Here is a 25,337-nt window from a genome sequence, read left to right as displayed (position 1 = left end):
CTTCATCTAGAAACTAGAGGAGGTTGACTCACTCTCCTTATTCTCCTCCATAAGGAGAATTTCACTGGATTTCTGATCTGTGACTAGGTTTAAACAAAGTGCAGAAGCTCCACTGTCAACTCCTAAAAGACTTGGCTATTTTTCCTAAAGTGTATGCTTTCAACTGTGTTTAAAATCAACTATGCTTAGGGGCTGGCCCCGTGGCCGAGTGGTTAAGTTCGCGCGCTCCGCTGCAGGCGGTCCAGTGTTTCGTCGGTTCGAATCCTGGGCGCGGACATGGCACTGCTCGTCAGACCACGCTGAGGTAGCGTCCCACATGCCACAACTAGAGGAACCCACAACGAAGAATACACAACTATGTACCGGGGGGCTTTGGGGAGAAAAAGGAAAAAATAAAATCTTTAAAAAAAAAAAAAAATCAACTATGCTTAAAAATAGGGTGCAATTTTCTTATGTGAATTTCACCTCAATAAATTATTAATAAAAAATGGAGTGAGCCATAAGTAGATATTTGCCAGATTTCATATATATCAACACTTTATTCTGCTTCCTTTGTGAGCTTCATAAGATTCTGATAGGCATGAAAACTATACTGTGTTAAAGAAAACTTTGCTTAGGATATTTCTGGCCCTTCAATTTTGTTTCTCAGAAATAGCTTTTGCTCAATCAAATTGAAAATATTTTGGTTTACTAAAGATGTTCTTAGAAAGAATATCTGCTGTATACCAATGATTTTTTTTTAAGTATTTAAAATTTAATCCTGTTTAAGAGAAAATTTGAAGTATTATAAAAATAGTATTTGTAGCTGGCAGAAGTAGATACAGGGCTAAGTTTTTCTGTGCTCAGAAGGTTGAGGTAATCCTATGGTAACTGGAAAACATTAATTGAATTGAGGTATCCCAGTTGAACGGATGACGTTATTTTAGTTCTGAAAGTCAGGCATTCATAGATTTTTGCCTAGAGCTCTTTTGGAACATAATGAATGAAAATGTTTGGACATCGTAGAATGAATGCTAAGTTGTCCACTCCCCCTTGCCCCAGAGTGAAAGGAAACTATTGACCATAGCACCAATATTGGGTATTAAATAACTACTTCTTGTATTTGGCTTTCTTATATGTGATTCTTAAATATTGATGAAGACTATTGCCCTTTCACCTACTGATTTAGAAATTTGATGACGTTCCAACAAGTTAGCATCATGGTACTCTTCATCTTTTTCAGACAAATATTCATCCAAGATTTTATCCTTGGTTGAAAAGTGAAGATATCACTTACTTTGGTTTCCTTTAAAACTTCATAAATTACAGAGCTCTCGAACAAATTGACGAGTAAAAATGCTAAGCTATAGCAATGGAGATTCCTGAAAAAGTTATTCCAACTTGTAGTGATATTCTTCCTACATATAATGCACTGCATTGGAACGTCCTCCAATTCACAGATAGCAGCAATCCTATGTAAAAATGAAAGCGAATTTTGTCAGAGTTCAACACAAAGCTTATTTGTGGCAAGACTGAGTTTAAAAAATAGATCTGTCTTAAGAGACTTATGAACTCACTTTTTAGTCATTGAATACCAGGATCTTCTTTTTCAGGATCTCCTTCTTCTATATTCGCATATTTAGACTGTTGGTCTCTCCCAACAAAATACATTCCTAGTCCAATTACTTCTAGTACCATGGAAGAAATTTTACCAGAAAATAACCTGTAGTTTAAGCCACATTAATAGAACCCATTACAAGTACAAAAAAAAGACACACATACTTTCACAATCCAGGACTATCTAGCTTAAGACTCAGTTTTTTCTTAAAATATCTTTGTTTCTGGATGTCTCTGTTCAATCACTTAAGTCTGATCTCGTTGTAAGCTGACTTTTTCCCTCTCTTCCCCTCCGCCCTCCCCTCTCTTCCCTTCCACTCTCTGCTCTCCTCCCCTCCCCTTCTCCTCCATTCCCTTTCCCTTCCCTTTCTGTCCCTTTTCCTCTGACTATCTGAAAAATTTGTATTAGTTGTATTTTTTCAATCAATCTATAATATCCAGTTTCCCTAAATCCTTACTGATAGTAGGTCGTGCGGCACTTCCTCCAGAGTGAGCTGCATGCCCATGGAGTACTTTGAGCACCTCCGTGGGTGTATCCACCTATCTGGGTACCTAGCTCTTGTAAGATTGTCTTCAGCTCTCTCTCCTAACTCTGGTCTTTATGATTCTTTCCCTTCCTGACCACCTCTTCTCCTCTTCTGTCCCTTACCCTCCTGGATTGTTCAGGTGAGACTGGTCTTATAATCTTGGCATCGAAGTCTAGTCTGAGCATTTCTAAATAGTCATTTTACATAGATGCTGTGTACATAAGCTTAAGTCCTAATAACTTGCATTTTGAAAGTTAAAGTGGCAGATGATCTGAGAAACAGAGAGAGAGAGGTGGGCAGGAGGGAAAGAATTGGGAAGAACTCTTCCTTTATCCATGTAGAGTTTCTTTCTTTATATCATACAGACTCTCAGCTTCCTTCTTTTTATGTTTTTCAGCTTTTTAAGAGTTTTATCCCCTTTGCTTTGTGTTCTTAAAGAGAAAAGGGGTCTCTAAAATTGTAGCTTTTTGAGTCACTAGAGGGTCTTTTCTGCATACTTGCCCATTCTGAAATAATTGGTTTGTCTACTTTCACAAGGAGCAGTATTAGTATTAAAGAACCAGTTGGCATCAGTGCCCAAGTGCAGATGTCCTATCGTATAGGATGGTGCCTCATTCAGAAAACTCAAGATGGAGTAAAATAAATTAACAACATCTTGGCTCCATGCTCCATTCACAACTGTTAATTTAACAGGGTTATGCTTCCATCTCTGAGCAGAGAGCTCCTGGCAGGGACAGCTGCTCCCGTGCCCCAGATTGTGCTGTGTGCATCCCAGTAGGAGTCATCAAGAGCAGCGGGATAGAGGGAAGGTGGTATTGCATCAGAGACCTGAGCAATGTCTCAGCATGGCACTGGGAGGAGGGAGTGGAACGGGCCTCTCCAGGGTGCTTTTCATCCGTTCTTTCATTCTTTGTATGGATACATGCACAGTTCACTGAGGAGGAAGAAAAACTTTTCTTGAATTTTACAGGGAAATTGTCAATCTGGCTTTTACTTTCAGATGTAGGTAGTTTCAAAAATACCTTTGTATCCACTAGCATGTAGATGGACCTACATAGTGACAGGCCCGTATGCTTGTCCAAAGAATGTCAAACAGGCCTACATCATGATTCACAGGATCTGGGTCACTGGGGCAGAGCTGGTATGACAGGTGGAAAACATATCCTTGTATTGGCCTGCTATGGCTCACCTCCTAAACTGGAGCAAAGGCCAAGTTCAGGCCAGGGTCAAGATTGGGGTCAAGCACAGGACGTGGTACATGATAAGCACTCTCTTATTATTAGTGTTTTGAAGGAAATTTGCTGCAGTGTTCACTGCTGTATTTCCCCAGTGCCTAGAACAGTGTTCACAGAAGTGAACCAATTTAAACGCTCTAAAGTTAAAGAAGTGAATGGATACTATAAATAACCACACTGGGACACCATGATGAGCAATGGCGCTATAGAGAATTTTGTGTACTTGCCTATACATTTCTTTCCATGATTATATCTTCTATTCCTTTCCTCTGCTTTAATTTCCCTGTGCAAAAAAGTAACTGCAGCATATGTTATCCTGTAAATGTTGAGGTCAAATGGTAAAAATTTTGTATTCTGGTCTCTTCCTTTCAGTTCTAGCTCTATTGATGATAATATAAAACTAATTTGAGATTTAAATTGCTTTGGGAATAAGAAATTGTGATTTAGTGAATATACACTGCTCTTTCAAAAGTGGAAATGGTATTTTCCATTTTTTTTTTTTAACTCAAGGATAATGGGCCTTTTCTGTATTCAGATTTTGAAGGTCTGGTATGTTGATTACTGATGTTAGACCACACACGGGGAAAACTGGGCATCATTTTGTGACCAGCATTCTGAGTTGTCCCATTCTAGACAAATCTCCCAGACCCCTGGAACTCATCTGCATTTTACACAAAACCCTGATGGAATTTGTTGTCTAAACATTTATCATACTCTTTGCCCCAAATCTATTGGTTTCCTGACCAGACTTGAAATCTTGGGGAAAAAACAAATCTTGGGTAAAGGTTTTCCATAATAATTTTTAAATCATGAAGTTTTGCACGGAGTCCGTCTCAGAAACTCTGAAAAACCAGTATCTTTCAGAGCTCTTTGATTAAAACCTAGGGCAAATGTGATTTGAATCATCAAGGAACATCTATAAAAACACTGCCTTAAGTTTGGCAATAGAGATACATTGAGCTGGGGAAAGAAATACATATAAAATAATGCCAGTGATTCTGGGTGGCCCAAAGGACATTAGTTTTCTCATAAAATAATGTGTTCTCTACTCAGTTCTCCACTGTGGAGAGAGAGGAGGCTTGATTTCAATTTCCACAATATTGTTTATATCTGTGCCTGGCACAGAATAAATCAATAAATATTTCCTGCATGCTGTGGTTTCAAGGAAAAGAACATCATTCCATCTCTCCCTTTCTTCCCCCTTTTCTCCACAAAGGTTGAAAAAAATGATGAAGACCAAAAGATCGAACAAGATGGCATCAAACCAGAGGATAAAGCTCATAAGGCTGCCACCAAAATTCAGGCTAGCTTCCGTGGACACATAACAAGGAAAAAGCTCAAAGGAGAGAAGAAGGGTGATGCCCAAGCTGCTGAGGCTGAAGCGAATGAGAAGAAGGATGAAGCCCCTGTTGCTGATGGCGTGGAGAAGAAGGAGGGAGAAGGTCCCTCTACCACTGAAGCGGCCCCAGCCACTGGCCCCAAGCCTGAGGAGACCGGCAAAGCAGGCGAAACTCCTTCTGAGGAGAAGAAGGGGGAGGGCGCCCCTGATACTGCCACAGAGCAAGCAGCCCCCCAGGCTGCTGCCCCCTCAGAGGAGAAGGCCGGCTCTGCTGAGACAGAAAGTGCCACTAAAGCTTCCACTGACAACTCGCCGTCCTCCAAGGCCGAAGACGCCCCAGCCAAGGAGGAACCTAAACAAGCCGACGTGCCTGCTGCTGTCACTGCTGCTGCTGCTGCCACCACCCCTGCTGCAGAGGATGTTGCTGCCAAGGCAACAGCCCAGCCTCCAACGGAGACTGCTGAGAGCAGCCAAGCCGAGGAGAAGATAGGTGAGCAGCTGTGAGGGTTGGACACTATGGGCTGGGTGGGCCACTCATGATGTTTGGGCTGGGGGGCCTATCCGGAAGGGCAGGCCACCAGGGCCATCAAGAGAGAGGGGAAACATCTAGAAGTTGTTTTCAGGAAATCAAATGAAGCTGTGCTTAATTCCCCAAAGTGGCAGGACTAAGCTAACTCTGGCCACTTACATTCTCAAGTATCTTAAGCCTGAGAGAGAACCCAGGCAGGTCTGTGTAGCAGCCAGTACTAGAAAGATCTGGCAATTATCTTGTTAATTGGATTGGCATAAACAGTAAAACTGGATAATCCTGGTTTAAAAAAAAATTCTTTGTGCTGGATAGACTAAGTTTAATAAGTAATTACTGAGGCTACATATATTTTATGGATGGGAATTAGCTAATGTGATTATTTGGCTCTAGGAAGTGCCTGGTATAAATACAGCCAACTCCCTATTGATCCAGATGATCTAGTTTGTGAATTGCCAGCAGCAAAAACATAATCTCAGACCACCTTTCCCTATCCCACAATATGTTTCTGGGCATTCTCCCCACCATCATTTGGTGAGTAGTGTGCGTATGTGTGTGCGTGCTCAGAGAATGTTAATTGTAACATTAATTGGGGTCAAACTAATTAGGAAAATAAGTCTGTTAATGTTGCCAAAAACAAAAGGAAAACCCCAAATATAGAACATGTTGTGAAGTCAAACATAAATTATCATTTTGTTATTGAAGACATCGCTCTCTACCACACACATAAATAATTGAGAGTTGACTATGATTACAAAAAGCTACTGGTTTAGAGCTCTGACTTGAAAGTTGGAGTCTTTTCATGATTATTGCCCAAAGAGGTTGTGTGGAACTGGAATAGAGCACTCCCAGAGCAAGATAAATTTAATGGACCTTCACCACTGGAGACTAGACCTGTCCCTCACCGCAACCCATCCGTAGTGGTGAAGGAGACCAGCAGTCTCCGACATCTTTCTCTAGCCCCATAAGACCCATGAATGCCTTTCAACCCCAAAGATCCTTAAAGATAAAGTTGCTTCTGTGCCAGGTTAAAAGGTTAAGTTTACTTCTTTGACTTTATGGACTTAACTCATGATGTGTCCAGATTAGGGCTGGACCACATTGTGCACTTGGGAGAGTACTAACTCTGTGAGAATGCTCTGGGAAATGTTTTGGCATCTGACCATTAGATTAAGAAAGTAATCACAGGACATTTGCCCTGATATCCATTTCTCCAAATTAGATCCTACAGGATGGCAGATGATTATTCTAGATATTTTGGGGTCTACTTCTTTCATCTTAACCCAAAATTCTGTGAGTAAGAAGCCAATTATATTATTTATTATTGTTAATCTCAAAGTCTAGCGCCAGACAAGTCACACACCTCTTTCTACTAGTGACTCATCTTAAATCTTTATTCTAACTATATACTTGCCCCAGGGGCCAGACCTTGAGTTTAAGAAGATGGGAATAATTCCCTGGAAAAGGTAAGGCACATGATAAACAATGAGGTGTTGGTTCCAATTTGCTCAGCAAAACAAACCTTGTTAACTACTTTTCTGTAGGTTGAAGATTCTAGCCTCAGATGTGATGGCTGGAAATCACTTTGCATATGACAGATTACCTATTGTGTCATTTTCCTAAATCTTAGAAATTAATTATGCTTTTAAATAAAGAAATATTTGATGTTTCTTGGACCATATTTTTTAACTGGGTTTCTAAAATTGTGAGTATAGACAGGCAGACATGATGTGATTTTAGATATATGCTCATGATTTGGATTAATAGAAGCAAGGACTGCTTGAATCAATGGAAAGTCTAAAAGATAATATATTTTTAAGGAAATTCAGTTTTATTACTCTTTAATTTATGATAATTCCAAATGAATTAATAAAGTATTTTATGCAATATGTGATCAATAAGGGTCAAATGTTGAATGAATGAAAATTGACTAGATTTAATTTATAGAGAATTTTTTGATTCATTCACATATTCCTCCTGCAACCTTGCTTCTTACATTCATTTATTTGATTAAAAATGTGTCTGGTCAGTGAAAACAAATAGAAATTATGCTCTTTCCTAAATTTTACAAATACCAGCTAACAATGTCTCGATTAGTCTGATTTTATTATGTGCACTGAAAACATAAGTTCAACTTGAAGGTAATCCCAAAGGGCAATTTATCGTACATTGTTTCTGAGCTTTGGGTAGGTACTGTCCTCTTGGTTAGATTCTGAAATGCTGCCTGTAGTTTCTTGCTGGACTGATGTATCTATTAGCCTTAGCTGGCTGTATGTGACAAGCACAAATTACCCAGATATGGTGAGTCTCACAGAATCACAGAAACTAGAGGTGACAAGGAGATCTATCAGAGCATATCAGGCCCAAATTCCCAGGGGCCGGGTACCACATATTCCTTATCTCCCATTGGATTTCATTCTAATCTAAGTTAAAATAACAGCATTTCCAATTGGGCTCTACTATTTGGAAATGGATGGCTACTCTGGGTTGCTTTAGGATTTTATGGCTGCCTGGAGGGGTGTAGAGACACAGTCTGAGAGGGCAGAGTGGGGTTGGGGGCAGAATAAGCCAAAAAGAGAATTCAAGACACTAATTTCTGTCAGTAAGAGGGTCAGAAATGTTGGATCAAATCTGATCATTGCTTATTAATACATATGGAAATGCCTTGTAAATTATAAATATGTTATTTATTTTGCTTCTTTTACTAGTTATGGGTTTATCACAGGTGGATGCTGTTTGCATTATGACCTTTGGAGTTGGTTAGTTTTTTTCCTTTAAATTCTACAACTATAGCTTCCTCTCTTGCTTTGCCTCTGCCTGCCTATTTCTTGATATGCATATGACCAAAATATTTCAGTTCATTTCTGACGATATTTCTTTTATATGAGGATGAGCGTTTAAGGCATCTTTGGGATACTGCCCCCCTTCAGCCATTAGGCGAGAACTTTCAAGCATCCTTTAGCAATTCTGTCTTTGTGGTCTTCTGCTGATCAGGGTCACTGTACTCATTGGGTTCTCAGTTAAGGAATTCTCTGCTATGTCTCTTCTTCTCTGTGACATCGTATTGACTTTCCCCAATAGAGGACTCCAAAACTTCTGCTGTGGCCATATTCAATGATATAGTATTACCGAGGTAAAACATCCGGGTGGCTAGAAATCAGAGATGTTGACTGGGTGGCTGCCATAGGACACTTGAGTGATACTAGTAAGTGTAACTCTGAGCTACCCTAGATTTTGTATATGTTGATCTTGGCTGCATTTTATTTTCATGTTCTAAGGACCTCTTTCTAATTGGTGTCATCAATAATGATGTGGGAAAGAGGGGAATTTTATTTTCCATTCTCAGAATAGAAAAATTAACTTAGCGTCTCTCTACCTCTCTTTCTCTCTCTATTTCTTCTTTCCTTACTTTTTTTCCTTTCATTTATATAACTTTCTATTGTGCTAGACATTAGGTCACAAAGATGAATAAGATATTATCACTGATCGTAAGGAGTTCTGACTCGGTAGTCGGGATGGGATGAACTTCAGGGAGTGGTGTTGAAAACAATCACAGTAGTAATCTCAACTCAATTAAATTCTGCAAATAGGTAGGGTACTTCCACATCCCAAGACAAGGTGGGACAAAACAAGTGAGACAGTGCTTCGTGCCGTTTCATATATGCTATAAAAATGGTTTTATACAATGTGAGTCTCTATAGCCAAATTATTAGCAAAAAGAGTAGATGCAATGTTTATTGTTTCTGGAATGATAATTATGTGTAAGAAAATGAAATGCCCAGACCTTGTTTCTGATTTGGGTAAATTCTTTTTTTCCCCAGAACCAAATTTTCCTAGGGCCCAAGCTAACAATCCATAATATATTTTTTTAAAGATTTTATTTTTCCTTTTTTTCCTAAAGCTCCCCGGTACACAGCCATGTATTTTCAGTTGTAGGTCCCCCTGGTTGTGGCATATGGGATGCCGCCCCAGCATGGCTGGATGAGCGGTGCTATGTCCGGGCCCAGGATTCAAACTGGCGTAACCCCGGGCCGCCAAAGTGGAGCGTGCAAACCTAACCACTTGGCCACGGGGCCGGCCACCCATAATATTTTTATCTCTCCCAAAGATACATCCACTTCCACTGGGCTCTGTGTTAGATGTAAGATTTCCCAAGGATATTTACACTTATTTGGCAGGGGGCCTCATAAGCGGTTTTGACTTGAAATGTGGTTTCAACCACTTCCCAAATTTATACACAACTCATAAAGAGTGAAAATTTGAGTTGTGAAAGTCCATAAATGTTGTCCATAAAACATGGGCACCCTGTCAGATACTCAGTGGCAGTGCTGCTTAAATACTGTTGATTATTAAGCTTTTATGGTACGCTTTTATATTGCTGGAGTAATCATTTTTATTGGCTTTTCTTGACAACAATCCAGTGGCATTTGATAATATTTTCCTCTCTACTCTTACATTCTGAGAATAGGGGCAAAGTAAATGAATATTCAGCCACAGAAATAGTCAGTGACAAAACAGGGGTCAAGTAGATAGACCTCTAAATCCTCACCTTGACTTTAGCCTTACTGTTAATTACCTCTCTCTTAAAGTGCTATGTTTTATTTGAATTCTTGTATTTTCTCTTTCTTTAGGTTAGCAGTTGTGACAGTTTCTGATTATTGTTGGGAAATATTAACCAGGGCTTTCCTAAGGCACTCTCTGTCCTGCATCCCCAGGAAGATAATGCAGTAGAAGGGGCGTTGGACTGGAATAAGGAGAACAGGGTTCCAGTCTTCACATTTCTACCAACCAACTGTGAGATCTTAGGCAAGTCACTGCTTCTCACTGGGCCTCAGTTGTTGCATCTTTAAGAGAAGGGGCTAAGATAGTTGGTTTTTAAGGTTTTTTTCAAGGTTTAAAATACAAAGTTTTTGTGATAGGTAGCAATTCATGAGCATTTATTAAATGTCAGGCTCTGTGCTAAGTTCTAGGTGGGAATTATCCCATTTCGTCATCATAAGCACTCTGGTGTAAGTACTGTAATTCCCCCTTCCCCTTTTACAGATGAAGAATCTGAGGTTTAGAGACATTGCAGCACCAAATCATTGTCGGCAACTAGCAAGTAGCTGTACCAGGAGCTGAACCCTGACGGCTCCATTTCAGAGGTCACATATTGAACCCTGGCATCCTGCAAGTACTATTCTGGAAGACACGAAGATGAGAGAGATGTCTAAGAACAACAACATCTTGTCCTAATCTAAGCACATCCCCCTCATTTGTATAATTGGATGCTCCAGACTCTTGTCTGAAAATCATTGGTGATCACATTTACGGATGAGCATCCAGTAACTAACCATACTCCCTGGTCATAATTCCCTCACAGCTCCATCACCCCCAAATTTTGGGGAATATTAAACTGGTTCTGAGTCTTGGGTTCTTAGTTTGAAAATGCTTCACGGACTGTTTTATGACACCTAAGAGAGCTGTAAAGATCAATTGATCTTTATAGTTGAAATTGATTGCTCTTCACAGGAGTACTACTGACTCCATCAAATATGCTGAGAGGAACTGGACATGAAAAATTGAAATTTTCAGATCTCAATCAGATGAAAGTCATTTTATGTATTGTAGGCAATTCCTATTAGAATTAGTATTTTTTAAAATTCTTGTTTATATCTTTTTTCTTCCCCTTTCTGCAAGTGTGTTTCCAAAGTACTTGATGCTTTTATACTTATAACTACAATATTAAAGAACTTAATAGCAGGGATAATTAGAGAGCCATCAGTATCTCTTCAATTAAAAAATGTAAGCAGACAAAAGACAAGATGTGTATTTTAGAGATAAGAAACTCATATTGTGAGGCCTTGTATTTTTTTATATTAAATAACTCATATTAAGTAACTACTATTGCCTTATAAAAGAAGCTAATAAACAGAAAGGCATGTGAGTAACTCCTCCAATTATAAAGTTCTAGAACTCTATTTGGAAATGAAAATCAAACAATTTTTTTTTTTTTTTTGAGGAAGAATAGCCCTGAGCTAACATCTGCTGCCAATCCTCCTCTTTTTTCTCAGGAAGACTGGCCCTGTGCTAACATCCATGCCCATCTTACTCCACTTTACATGTGGGACGCCTACCACAGCATGGCTTGCCAAGCAGTGCCATGTCCGCACCCGGGATCCGAGCCGGCAAACCCAGGGCCACTGAAGTGGAATGTATGCACTTAACCGCTGCACCACCGGGCCTGCCCCTCAAACAATATTTCTTAAAATATAGAATATTTTTCAGATGTTAATACATATTAGTTAAATATTCTTTCTCTTTTTTCTCTACATACACGTGCATGGCCACACACATGCACACACAATCACAGAAGGATTAAAAGGAGGAGGAGGAAGAACCAAGAGCAGCAAGGGTTGCAGTCGGTCCATTTGGCTAAACATGGAGAGAGCAGAGCACTCAGTCTAATGGACTGGAAAGCATTGCGTGGTCATCACTCTCATTTTGTTCTCACAATCGTAGCTTCATTAAATAAAGAATGAAAAGCTCTCTGTAACCAGACATAAAAGGAAAGGAAGAAGGAAGCCAATGATGCTGTTTAAAGCTACAAGATCTGAGCCCTTGAAAATCTCCTGAGATTATATGGTTTATGGCATGCATAAAGAGGAGGGAAAGGGTTACAGGATGTGTAAGTTTTTCCAGCCCTCTTAGTCACGTTTGCATCATAAGAAAATGACTGAACCAGGTGCTGAACCTCAGACCAATTCATATAATCAGGGAAACTTGAAGCTTTAGATAGTGCAAAAAAGCTTTAGACAGTTATTGATCTCACAGCAGGAAAGCATGGCTATCTAAGCAAATAATTTATTTCTGGACTTATTTAAAAGAATTGTTCATAAATTATTTTCATAAGAATGATGAATAATACGATTTTTTAATAGACCCAACATCTTATAGGATGTATATAGTGCAAAAGCTCTATATTTTCAGCATGATAGACTAAACACTGCCTAAAATCAGGAGACCTGGGTTCTTGTTCAGATTCTGCTGATGATTTCAGGCCAACCCTTCTACCCTCTGGGCTTAGTTCCAGTATCTGTAAAGTAAGTGTGTTCAACTAGGTCTTTTCTGCCTTCTAGCTGCTAAAGGCAAGTATGCAATAGTGGACTAAAGAGGCATGTTTAAAGTACGGGTGTGTGGCCTCTTACTCTACCATCCTCACTTTTCCTGTAATCCCTTATTTTCTAAACTATTAGTGAGTTTAGGAGATAAGACTGACGTAGAGAAGTCTGGATAGACAGGTAAAGAATCCAGGAAGAGTCAGCTCTAAGAAAGCTTATGGTTATACTGGAGCCCCAGGAGACTGCAGGGAAATTTCAGTGGAGTTTTGTAACCCCACCTTACCCTTGAGATTGAAAATAAAGAGTTGACATGATGTTTTCTGATATGATTAGACTCTTGCTTATGGCCTTCCTAATCCTGTCTCTGAAATGCCAAACTACAGCTATAGTGGATAATTTGCTGTAACAGTTTCACTTTCATCTTAGACATAATACATTATTAATTTATTTTTGTACCCATCTTATTTCATTATAGTAATTAAAACAGCTTCAAGAGTACATATAGCCTTGGATTCTTGTGTAGAACAGTGGATGCATCTGACAGACAATTGTGATTCATAAGCTTTTTAAAATTTAAAATTTGTAAAAGTACATTAAAACATAAGAATATATGGATAGCCCTAGTACAACTTGGCTCTCATTATTTTATTCACTCTACAGTCACAGTAATTGGATCTTTGACTATTAGTGAAATTGGCTAATGGGCTTAAGTGTCTGGAATTGGGCTATTAAACATCCCAAGAAAAGATGGTGGAGATGATACGTGAATTGGATATGATTACTCAGCAGTTCTCACACCTATTTTCAATCTTCAAATCACAAATTAGTGGATTGCAGAAGGCTAAGTCTTTCAGTTTGATCATCTTACAGTATTCCGTTTGGAATGAAAACTGCAACTGTTAAGGTATCTTCAGGGGGGAAAAAAGTAGCCTTCCTAGGGTACTTGCTCAATCCTCTAGGTCATGCTCAATATGAATGTTTCTTCCTGGTGCGACATATATATGGTTAAATAAGTTTTGAAGCTAGTTTTTGTTTTTATTTTTTCCAGTCTGAGTTGGTAGAGTCTTTTGGATTCTGGATTTAGAAACTGTCCTCTAAAATGGTCCCTTCTTGCTAGTACACAGTGAATGTGTGTGTCTTTCAGATAGAGTAGAGATGAACATTTTTATAGCCTTTCGAGAATCTTCTCTTTGCCTTTGGGTATGAAAAAATGAAGAATATAATTTAGATATGTTTAAGCTCTATGGCCATGCCTGCAGCATACACTTCTGCCAGCTCACAAACACATATGTACGTATCCACACACACAGATTCAGTATATAGGGAAAGCCCTGCCTAGCTCAACAATGCCCATGTTATGACACATCCCAACCTATATGCAGATTCTGAGTGCCAAAGGGAGGCAGACACTTGCTCAAACAGAAAGCTGTACTGCTATCAACCTTTCTGCTATCTTGGAAGATGAATACAGAAGCTCACTGGACAGTTTTATTGTTACTCAAGGGCGTACGTCATCCCTGAGGTAGCCAGAATCCAAACCACTTAGGGCTTCATAGACCAACGTGAGCATTTTGCATTAGGTTCAGAAAATCCAGAAGAACAATGGCCTACACATTTTCTTCACTCCTCAGGCCAACAAGAAGTGGGGAATTGCTCCAGAAACATCTCTCTGTCTCTCTGAGGGTATGTGTGGAGTGTAATCTACCTTTCTCTACTGGTTGTGTAGTAAGATGTGTTTGTGATTCTGCAATGAGATGAGAAGAACTAGGAGTTAGGAGTAAGGCTATCCATGATGAAATTTATAGTGTCTAAAAATTAAAATCCTCCTTATGCTAATTAGGGGAAGATAGTCCAAGAAGACTTGTTGCTATAGAGGTTACCTCAGCTGAGTCTTGAAGGACAAGATGTATCTAATGAAAGAGATATCTTTTTTATTTAGAAAACTTTAGAAACCACCCTTTATTCAAATTAATGGAAAAATACAAATAATTTCATTCAAGTCACAATTCAGCGACAGCTATTAAAGATTAACCCTTGGTGGAAAAAGTGGCTCCATGATATGTTTTATTTATTTTTGAATCCTTGCACCTATAACAATGATTGCGAAATACAAGGCAGTTAATAAGGATTTGATGAATGAGTTAAGAGTAAACAATGTTATCACAGTAGAGAAAGTCCTAAGCTGACCCTGGTAACTGGATTCTGACCTTAAAACTTTGCACGGGCAAATTTCTTGAGTTCTGTGGGTATGAGTTTACCCTTTCATAAAAGAAAAATATTGGACAGAAGTATTCCAAAATCACTATCATTTCTAAAATAGCTCAACAATGCCCATGTTATGACACATCCCAACCTATATGCAGATTCTGAGTGCCAAAGGGAGGCAGACACTTGCTCAAACAGAAAGCTGTACTGCTATCAACCTTTCTGCTATCTTGGAAGATGAATACAGAAGCTCACTGGACAGTTTTATTGTTACTCAAGGGCGTACGTCATCCCTGAGGTAGCCAGAATCCAAACCACTTAGGGCTTCATAGACCAACGTGAGCATTTTGCATTAGGTTCAGAAACATATTGAGAGCTAGAGGAGACCAAAGCTGAAAGCAGGTGATTAATTTCATTCCAGCCCCTCGAGTGACCTGTGTTTGGCTCTTGCCAGTGTGTGACAGGTACACCCAGGGAAGGAATGATCTGCCAGGTTCCTTGGCTCCTTTTCCTCTTCTGACATATTTAAGTAATTGTTGCAAGTAAATACTGCACCTGCTGTGCCCCACTATAGGATGAATTGTGAATATGTTTCCAAACCAACAGTGTTGGGACAGAGACCAGAAAATAGGCTTTCCCACTTCTGTTTCCTGTTCTCCTTTCTCACAGTGGTAGCAACATAATTTATGTGCGGCTTGTGAACTGTTCAGAGTATAGACCATAGGGGAGATCAGAGTGGAAGGTTGAATAGATTTTTCCACACATGTAAACTGTGACTTGAAGCAGCTCTCATGTATGTGATAAAAAGGCAGTGCCGTAGTTTGTGAAACTGTCCTTAGTCCAATTTAAAAGGCTAAGGAGGCCCAGAGTTTAGCAATGCCGTTGCAGCATTCTCCCCTTTGGTGTAATCAGATCCTTTTAGAAAGAAAAGCAGCAGTGGAAGACGTTGTCTCTCTCCTTCCTTCTCCTTTAATACGGATAGTTTAACCGTAGTAGGTTGATAGGAGAAGCTGGCTTCTATTAGAAGATACAAGTCAGTTTCCTTTTTCTGCCAGTTTTAAAAAAAGGAAAAACAGGGGGTAAAAAACGAAGCCAAGCCTTGTCACTTTCTGATTAGCTATTTATTTATGCTTTTCACTCCGGCAGAAAAGCAGACAGTTAAGACATACCACTGTATTTGTGGTACATGGATAGTGGTCTAGATGCAAGGTTGGTGCAGGTGTCAAGTTACATATTGCTTTTGAACTTCTAAGAGGGGAAAACCCTTCTCCATTTTCCTAACATCGTGATAAAGCAGGTTTTTGCAAGAGTACCAAACAGTAGATGAATAAAAGTGTTTTTTCATGTTCAAGATTAGGCTGGAATTCTGATTACATGTTTATCATATCAGGAGTCTCCACCATAGGGTTAGTTTGAAATATGAGTTAGAATGAGCATTTATCACATTTTCAGGTATTGTTGAATAATATTTCTCTCTCCTACTCTCTCCCTATATTCATTTTAGTCATTGTCTGGCCATTTGCCCTAAGGTGCATGATGATTGCACATGGATATATGTTACAATGTAAAAAAAAAAAAAAAGTAAATAATTTACGATTGATGGTTTTATTAGACATCTTCAGTGATATGCTGGCAAACTCACTCTCAAAAAAGAAAAAAACCCTCAAACCTCAAAAAGCCCTGATGTGTAGTGTTTGCCAATTTCTGTGGTATAAATACTCCTCTTGTGGCTGATTTCAGGCCACTGATGTGTTGTCACTGAACACACAGTTAGGAATGATGCTAACAACTTGCTCTCAGTAGCCAATGTGAGCCAGCTCCATCATACTCCAAATCAGTATACTTTAATAGTTTAATAAACTTTACTTTTGGTAACTCTAAAATACTAGAACAGTACTTAGCTCCCAAACAACGTATCAGTATAGAAGCATGTGAATACCTATTGATAACACTCACATACTTATAAACATACGTGTGTGATGCCTTGAGAACTAGTGTTAACATTTGCAGTGATTTCTGTTATGCACTGTACACTGATCAAAGGATAAGGAAAAGAGGAAAGTTTAGAATTGTACCTGCTATTCAACTAGGAAAATAATTGTCACTGAAGAGAGGGATATACTGTCCTCAAAGGGGTGAGCTGAGCTGCATCTTTTTAATGAATTGAAAGGCTGCTTATCTTTTCAGAGATAAATTCAGGATTTGGACTGAATTGCAACCACTGCTGACTTTTCTAACCCCTAATAGACAGGAAGGATTGCCTTCCTCCTTTCCTCTTAATAATTTTTAGTGAGAATGATGCTTTTAATTCTAGGTGGAACATTGTCAAATAAGGAATTCAGAGAGGGTAGGAATAGATTAGTGAGTAATTATTGAAGGCAGAAGTTTTCAAAATTTTTAGCCTGGGCATCATTTGCTCAAATGAGTTTCAATATACGTATTAAACCCCCAAACAGAGTTGATCTGGTTGAGAGTAGTAGGGGGAAACGGAGGTGACTGGAGAGGCCCAGAGCTCCTTTTACTCTGCTTCTATCCCTCCCATCTAAATGGACCTTCTCTGGACTCTCAAGTATAGTTTGAAAAATAAAAATTTAAGGAATTTGTCTGTTACTGACTTTCTACACATGATCAGCAAAACAGTCAGCGTCAGGTCCGAACCTGTCAATCTCACTCGCTGCAGCTGGTCTTCACAATGAGTATGGCTGACTGCAGCCATGTTGATTAAATAGTAGATTATGAGTATTATTTAGAAGGTCAACAGAAACCCACCTCCCCATTTGTTTAGTCACAGATAGGATTGGTCTGAGTAACCTCTAACCATGGTGTTAGGTACATTAAACAATGCTCTATTTTATTTTGGTTCCAAATAGTATTAAAGCAATGCAAAAGTTATTCTATTTTTATTTATAGTAAAACATTATAAAATAATGTTTTATAAATGATAAACGCAAGGAAAATTTATATTCTAAAATCTTGTTTTAAACCCTAAATCAGTGAATTTTGAATTGGGTTCCTTGAAGCCCTGAAATTCCACGAGCAGCACCTCAGTAGTGGTTTCTGGGAATTGGCAGAGACCTGGGTCCTCCACCACACCATAATCCCCTATTCCTCCACTGTCCGGATCTTGGTAAAACTTGGACATTTTAACTAATAATAATTGAAAATTACTGTTCTAAACTTAGGCCAATTTCAAAAGTCTCTGAATTTTGGCATGATTCAAACACATCCGAACGTAATTCAGAACTCATCTTTTCATGTAGGCATCCACTCTATACTTAGCTTGAATTGTTTATTTTACACACAGATGATCTTCCCAGATATATTATAGGAAAGGTTCAAATTCTAATTGTTCAAATTCAAACAGGAATTGTTCAAATTCTATAAGAATTTGCTTACAGTACTAGTTGTAAACAAATGGGAGTTAGGCGACTTACCCAGGGTTACTAACCAAGGCTAAGTAAAATTACTACATCCATAGCTTCTGGATCTTTAAGAAAAAGAAACAGATTAATAATGCAGTAATGTTTTTTAGTTCTACTCCAATTTGCAGCATAATTGTATAAACAAAACATTCTGTCTGATGAGATACCACTTAAGGAATCCTATCTATGTAATTTTGAAATATCCACAACAGTAAGTTTTCCAGGAAGCTAAAGCCCAAAATCTGGCTCAAGAATTCTAAAAAATCTATCACTATTCTTTCTTCCTGTACTCAGCCCCAGTGGATGATAGCTGTGCCTTTGTCTAAAGGATGCCTAAAAGGGAAACACCCATGGGCAATGGGGCCAACTCTTATTTAACCCCAGAGATTAACATCCTAAATGTCACTCGAATGATTAACATCACAACGTGAAATAACCCAGCTGGGTAAAAGGAGTAGCTCCAATAATGGCATGATAATGTTAGGCTTAGGGTCTGAAGGGCTTTGACTTCTTATAATTTCTAATACACTACTCTGAAGACCGCTCATACAAAGCTACAGAGTTAGACCTATCCACATAAATACCTTGCACAAAACTTTCCGATGCTTACCTTTGGAATGAAATCTAAATTATTACCATGGCCTGCGAGGCCCCGTAGGATCTGACTTCTGCTTCTCTCTCTGATCTCATGTCCTTCTCCTCTGCCCTTCCTCACTCTTCTCTAGGCACACTACGTTTCTTAATTTCTCCTGCACACACTCAGTTTGTTCCAGTCTCAGGACCTTTCTCCTTGACCTTCCCATAGCTGCCTCTTAGCACTTATTTCTCCATTTGGATGTCACTTGCTCAGAGAAGACTTCCCTGGCCATTCAACCAGAACAGCACTACCCCTGCCAGCCCCATCAATTCTACCACGTTACCCAATTTGTTTTCTTCATATCACTCTCTGTGCCTAAAATGACTATATTTATCTATCTAAATGATTTATGTATCTATCTAAAATGACATCTATCTATCTAAAATGACTTCTCTCTCTCTCTCACTAGACTTTCTGTTCCTTGAAGGTGAGGACATAGCATCCTTCAGCACAGTATCCCCAGTGCTCAGAATAGAATCTGGCACATAGATAGCCCTCAGTGGACATCACTGATTGACTAACAAAACAAATTTCACCTATGGAAAGATTTCTCTTCACAAGCAGCTTGAGAAAGGGAAAGAATCATTTCATTTTTAAAATTTAAAGACCCACAAAAAAAAGCTAAGAATGTTTTAGGCAAGAGTCTAACTTTCTTGCTTGCAGCCCAACTCTCTTAGACTTTATAAATCAGCAACCTCCTTTCTGAGACCTTCTTCTGAACATCCCCCAGGCACTCAGACGCTCTGTGATGAGGGTATTTGGCTCAGAAGAAAAATTGGTCAGAGCGTGAAAAGGACTGTAGGCCCCTAGGAAGAACTGGGTGGGGTGTGGGTGGGGACTCTGCACCTGAATAAGGAGGAAAGAGGAAGTAGAAGGGAAGAAGAATGGGGTAGAAAATGGGAGAGGGATGAGAGAGAAGAAAAGTAGAAGAGGACCAGGACTGAAAGTATCAGAGGAGGCAGAAAAAGTAAGGAAGAGGGTAGAGAAAGGAGAGAAGGTCGAGCAGAGAAAGGAGAAAGCCTGACGCACGGGAGAAGCAAGACGGGAGGGGCAGGAAGAGCAGAGGAAAGGCCTGAAGCTGCGTCCCCAGAGACGTGGGTTCCCTGCGGCTCTGCTACTGGCGCGCTTTCTGGCGTGGGCAGGACAAATTTACCTTCCTCTCTGGCAAAGGGATATGGTTTTTAAGGTGTCTTCCATCTCTAGCACGCTCTGTTCTTGACTTCACAAATAGCAGGCCCTAAAGGGCTCCCTGGCAAATGGATTTTCTGTCTGAGCAGATCTCAGTGGCAGATGGGGCCCAGCTCCCCAAGGAGAGACCCCGCCCCCAGGCTCACTATTGTTAGAGCCCTTCTGCGGCATCGTCTCCAGCCAGCGCAGCCTCACCAAACCGAGAGACACTGCCCACGCCTCCTTCCAGGCAGGAAAAGAAGAGAGAAGTTGAGCTGCAAAGTTTAAATGCAGGTCTGTTTTCACACTAATAACTTATGGATTCCAAGGCATGTTTCAGAAACATTTTTTACTTGGAACACCGCATGGGGAAGCAGTGTTGGAGTTGGACAGTCCTGGGTTCAATTGCAGGTTTCTCACTGCGTGGATTTCATGATTTGTTTAGCCCTCAATCTCTTCATTCATGTGATGGAGATAATAACGCCACCCTCAAACAGTTGTGAGGACCTAATAATGTAACATAGTTAAAAAACTTGTACAGAGTAGGTCCTCAGTAAACTTCATTTTGCTTCACCTTTCTTCTGATAATCTGAAATAAGTAGTTCCCACACTCCCCCTCCCCATGTGGAGATCCTCTGGGCAGCTCTTCAAGTTGGAGATGGTAAAAGCAAGGACCGTCTGTCATCTTTCCATACGTCAATAGTTAGTGGAGAAAATTCTTTCATCCAGTAAATAAAGGGAGCCTTTCTTTTCTTTTGGTGGCCCAAAATAAAGTATTTCAAAGACTATCAAGTACTACAAAAGAAAAATGTATTACTTAATGGATAGTGCAACAGTAGGCAGAGAATTGCAACAGCCATGGATTTAGCTAGCTCCCTTCCTTGGAGGCCTGTTGTGCAGGGGAAAGATCACAGGTGTTGGAATTGGACATGTCTATGTTTGAATCAGAAGCCTGGTCCCTAACCAGCTCTGTGCCACTAGCTCAACCTCGGCTTTGTGATCTGTAAATAATATATCCTCGTTGCTGAACTTGGAGGTTGTTAGAATTAAGTAGACCACATGTAAAGTGCCTACTACAGTATTTTATTGAACACATAGTAAGTGTCCGATAGAAAGTCTCCATTGCTTCAGGTTCCTTTCAGCTGAAACTATTGAGAAACTTCTTTTTCCTTGGCACTACACTTCTGATTTTATAAAGGAAATTAATGTGCAAAGAGGATGAGTTTTATGGCCAGCAAGAGAGACACAGAATGATTTGCAGTCTCTTTTGGGAGTCAGATACTGTTCTATTTGGTCTACCTTGCAGCTCAGCAAGATTACCAAGTCCTTACATTATCAGTAATGATTGAGCCTGGAAGTCAGCCAAGGCCACCAGGTAGTGACGTTAGGATTAATTCAGGCTCCATGTAATTGGTCCCTTGGAAACTACCATCTAGGGATTCAATAGAAAATGTTGGGGTGCCTTAAGGGAAATAGCTAGTACACTCTTTCTAGGTAGATGCCAGCTATAAACTGTCATATCTTGGATTTCAATCTTACAGTTTTAGACCTAAAAGGAAACAGAAATCGCCTAGACCTGCGAACTGGGTGGGCTTCGGGAGGTCCTTTAATCCCTTGAAATTATTTGCAACATATTATACTGTGTGTGTATATGGATGATATTCTTGTGTCCTTGTCTTTCATCAAATACTCAGCTGGGACCATGACACAAAAACATTAAGATCCACTGTACTTGAACACTCTCCAGGAGAGGCTGTGTAGATAGATGTGTTTTATATTTATTTTATTTTTTTGAGGAAGTTAGCCCTGAGCTAACATCTGCTGCCAATCCTCCTCTTTTTGCCGAGGAAGAGTGGCCCTGAGCTAACATCTGTGCCCATCTTCCTCTACTTTATATGTGGGACGCCTGCCACATCATGGCTTGACAAGCAGTGCCATGTCCACACCCGGGATCCGAACCGGTGAACCCAGGGCCGCTGAAGCGGAACGTGCAAACTTAACCGCTGCACCACCGGGCCAGCCCCAATGTGTGTTTTCATCAGAGATGAAACATAGAATTCAGATGCGTGGTCTAAACATGATCACACATGGAGTTAGAACAGAAGACATAAACTGAGATGTCCCAATGACTGTATTTCTTTGTCATTCAATTCATTTTTATTTATTAATATGTATAATTTCCACACTGCACTAGGCTCTCTGGGGGATATAGATGTGTAAAAGTGAGTATCTGTTGTCATGGAAGTTACAGTCTGGTTGAGAAAAAAAGTAAAGTTCTTAAAGGAAAAAAATCCAAGACCAGTAAAGAGCAATGTTAGTGCATGCCTGCTTGCAAGCTGCAGTTGTAATTGTAGAGAAGGAATTCAGAGGTCAGGATGGTGGGCAGGGTCCAAAGGAAAGAAATGAACATCGCTTTGGAGTATTGGGGAGGATACGGGCCCTAGGGGCTTGTGTCAGTGTGAGGAAGGTGGGATATGCTGGACCCACTTATTACAAGTCTTAAAGTGGTCAAAGGACTTCACTCTTAGTGCGGTAGTGAATAGAGGGTGGTTGAAATTTTTACTTTATTATATTATTAATGTTTCTACAAGGTCTACACAAAGCACAATCTATACTTACTGATTCAGTTCAAAGACTAATCATAATTTTAGTTGATTCATTAAAGCAGTTTCAATTAACAGTATTTAAACTGGGTTTAATCATTTTGGAAGGCCTGAGAAATAAAAATTAATTTCAGGACAGCTTAAAAGTACGACCCAGGGGCCGGCTCCATGGCCGAGTGGTTAAGTTCGCGTGCTCTGCTGCGGCGGCCCAGGGCTCGGATCCTGGGCGCAGACATGGCACCGCTCGTCAGGCCATGTTGAGGCGGCGTCCCACATCCCACAACTCGAAGGACCTGCAACTAAGATATACAACTGTGTACGGGGAGGTTTGGGGAGATAAAGCAGAAAAAAAAAAAAAGAAAAAAAAAGATTGGCAACAGTTGTTAGCCCAGGTGCCAATCCTTAAGAAAAAAAAAAAGATTGGCAACAGTCGTTAGCCCAGGTGCCAATCTTGAAAAAAAAAAAAAGTACGACACAGTCACAATAGGTTGCCCCAACTCTATTGCATCACTCTATCCATTGCTTGGAGCAGTTTCTTCCTGGAGAGCGATTTCTGCCTGCCTTCCACCCAGGCGCCACGCTGGGAACAGAATTACGCTGGTGCCCTCTGCTGGGCGGAAGTGGGAAGTTTAGCAGGAAACAATGGTCTTTGCAATGTAAGAGCTGAGGCCATGATTCTGGGCCCACAGCAGCCTCCAGGCTGGAGTCATTTGGCGCTATTTACAGGCCTCCCAGTCAGGTATGCTCTGGCATCATGCCTGAATTCATTAACCAGAAGGAGTAATCGGATTTTTATTGTAAGGAGGTTGTCAGCTAATTTTTAAAAGTAGTCCAAGAAAACGGGCCCCTTTTACTCTGACAGTTTGAGAGCTGGACACTCTTTTCATTAAGCACAATGCCATGATTCCTTGTGGGTGGTGGCCATCTCGCTACAGAACAATACCTCTTGAGAGGCCAGTGAGAGAATCTGAGGTCATTTCTTTTATCCTGTACAATTATTGTTTTATTAATGGTTGGCAAAGGCACATTGATATTCATAGCTGATTTCTTGGCTCAATCAATCAGAATTAATGCTGTGGTGTTAAATTAGATTTAGAGTGTCTACTCTGGTGTTCCTGTGGTACCCTGCTCAGCTGATTTTTTGCTAGAGGTGAAAAAACATTCAGTTGTAATTAAGAAAGGGATGGATGGTGCTGAGAAGAAAACTAAAAGAAGAGTTGGGAATTCTCATGTGTGCAAATTGGAGGTGAACTTCTAAAATAAAGTGATGGCTGGGGAGGGGAGAGGAGGGAATGAATTAAATGATCCTTTCCAAAACCCCACTTTTACTTTATTTTATATTTTTAGGATCAATAGTATGGACATGGAGGTCTGCCTCTGGTTTCCATAACAACCTGGCTTATTGAAAGACTGCAGGCTCCACAAATCCCCAATTATCAGCCTTGCAGGGCTTATTAATGGAGCTGAGGATCCCAGTAAGGCAGGCAGCCTATTGCTGACACGTGCCTGGTGGGCTGTCGGGAGGGTGGAGGAGAGGGGAAGGGGAGATGTGTGGTGAGACAGCAGCCATTTGTCCCCCTGTCACTTCATGGGGTACAGTCATTCAGAAGGCTGTGTGAGCCTCTCTTGAAGCCTTGAGTGGCTGCGGCTGCTGTTGCAGGCAGCCCAGAAATCAAAGTGGAGATTGTTTTTTCCAGTCCCACCCCACAATCCATATGAATATATCACATGCCTGGTATGTTTAGTGAGCTCCTATAGTTACTTGAGGCTTCCTCACAAAGACAATGGTGACTCTGTATTTCTAATGTTAACTCAAGCCTTCATTAACATGTGAAGCCAACCTAATGCATATTTGATAGCTTTGGATTACTCAGTCTTTGGTCTGTGTTTGCTTATTAGGTCCTCACTATAGGATAACTGAAATAGCAACAACATGCTGATGATGATAACAATCTACACACTATTTATTGTCTTGCGCTGGGCTTTCTGCTAAGTGCTCTACATGGAGTCTTTTGTTTAAGCCTCACAATGACCCTGTGATGAGGGGTAGCATTGTCCCTTTTATGGAAGCAAGAGAACTTACATGACTTATCTTAGGTCACATGGCCAGTGAATATGAATACATCAGGCTCTCATTCCTGCTCCCTCTATATAATTACTTTTATTCTCCCCTTATTATTTAACTTAGGTGTCCTCAAGATAGGAAAGGAACAACACATTTACAGTAAATTCTGTGTTATCCAATGTGATTGGAGAATGGAACATTCTGGTTAATCAAATGTTTTGATTAATAATTGCCATCCATGTCATTATTGAATTTCCAATTGGAAAAGGTTTGGGATGTAATAAAATATACACAACATTAGAAGTATAGTAATCATAGTCATAAAATGCTTCAGGACCATTATACAAATGTCAATTTTTATTGTAATGTAGAAGTGTTAGTTGATAAAGATGTCTGTTTGACAGAATGCCAGATGAAATGTTTTGGTAGCGCAGAAATATCAATGCCTTAACACTTTGAATTTTATATATTTCAAGGTACTTTATGTGAACTGCCGTTCAAGCTGAATGTGATCAGAAAAAAACCTTTTGGGGTCTTTCAGAGTTAAATAATATTAGTGCTTGGAAAACCTCAAATTGATTAAATACTCTGGATCACTGACTATGTTTTTATTAAACCAGAACCTTATACTATTGTGGAATATGAAATTTGACACTCCCTTGAGATGGTTCAACCCACATCTGTCCTAAAGCACTATGAGAGTAGATCAAGGTTGGCAGAATTTTCGTCATAGTTACTCAAACAACAATTTTTATGATTTTAGTCTCTAGAACTGATCATTGGATTTGTTCATAGGAGTCTGGCTTTTTAAGGATTAAGAGAAGTGACAATTAGCACTATTTTATTTAATACTTACTGAGCATATCATTTAAGCATTTTATATGTGTCATACTTTACAACCATACTATGAGGTAG

At 39.9% G+C, this 25,337-nt stretch overlaps 1 protein-coding gene across 1 annotated transcript in view; it reads left to right on the top strand.

Moving 5' to 3' along the window:
- Window positions 1-25,337, top strand: part of GAP43 (growth associated protein 43) — a 93,766-nt gene that overhangs the window by 45,730 nt on the left and 22,699 nt on the right. Inside the window, exon 2 of the mRNA XM_008523407.2 lies at window positions 4,575-5,187. Coding sequence (XP_008521629.1) covers window positions 4,575-5,187 — 613 coding nt within the window. The remainder of the gene's footprint in view (window positions 1-4,574; window positions 5,188-25,337) is intronic.

Source organism: Equus przewalskii, chromosome 18, assembly GCF_037783145.1.
Source record: "Equus przewalskii isolate Varuska chromosome 18, EquPr2, whole genome shotgun sequence".
Classification (NCBI taxonomy): domain Eukaryota; kingdom Metazoa; phylum Chordata; class Mammalia; order Perissodactyla; family Equidae; genus Equus; species Equus przewalskii.
The sequence above is the reverse complement of the archived record's forward strand: the minus strand, read 5'-3'. Positions and strand labels throughout refer to the sequence as shown.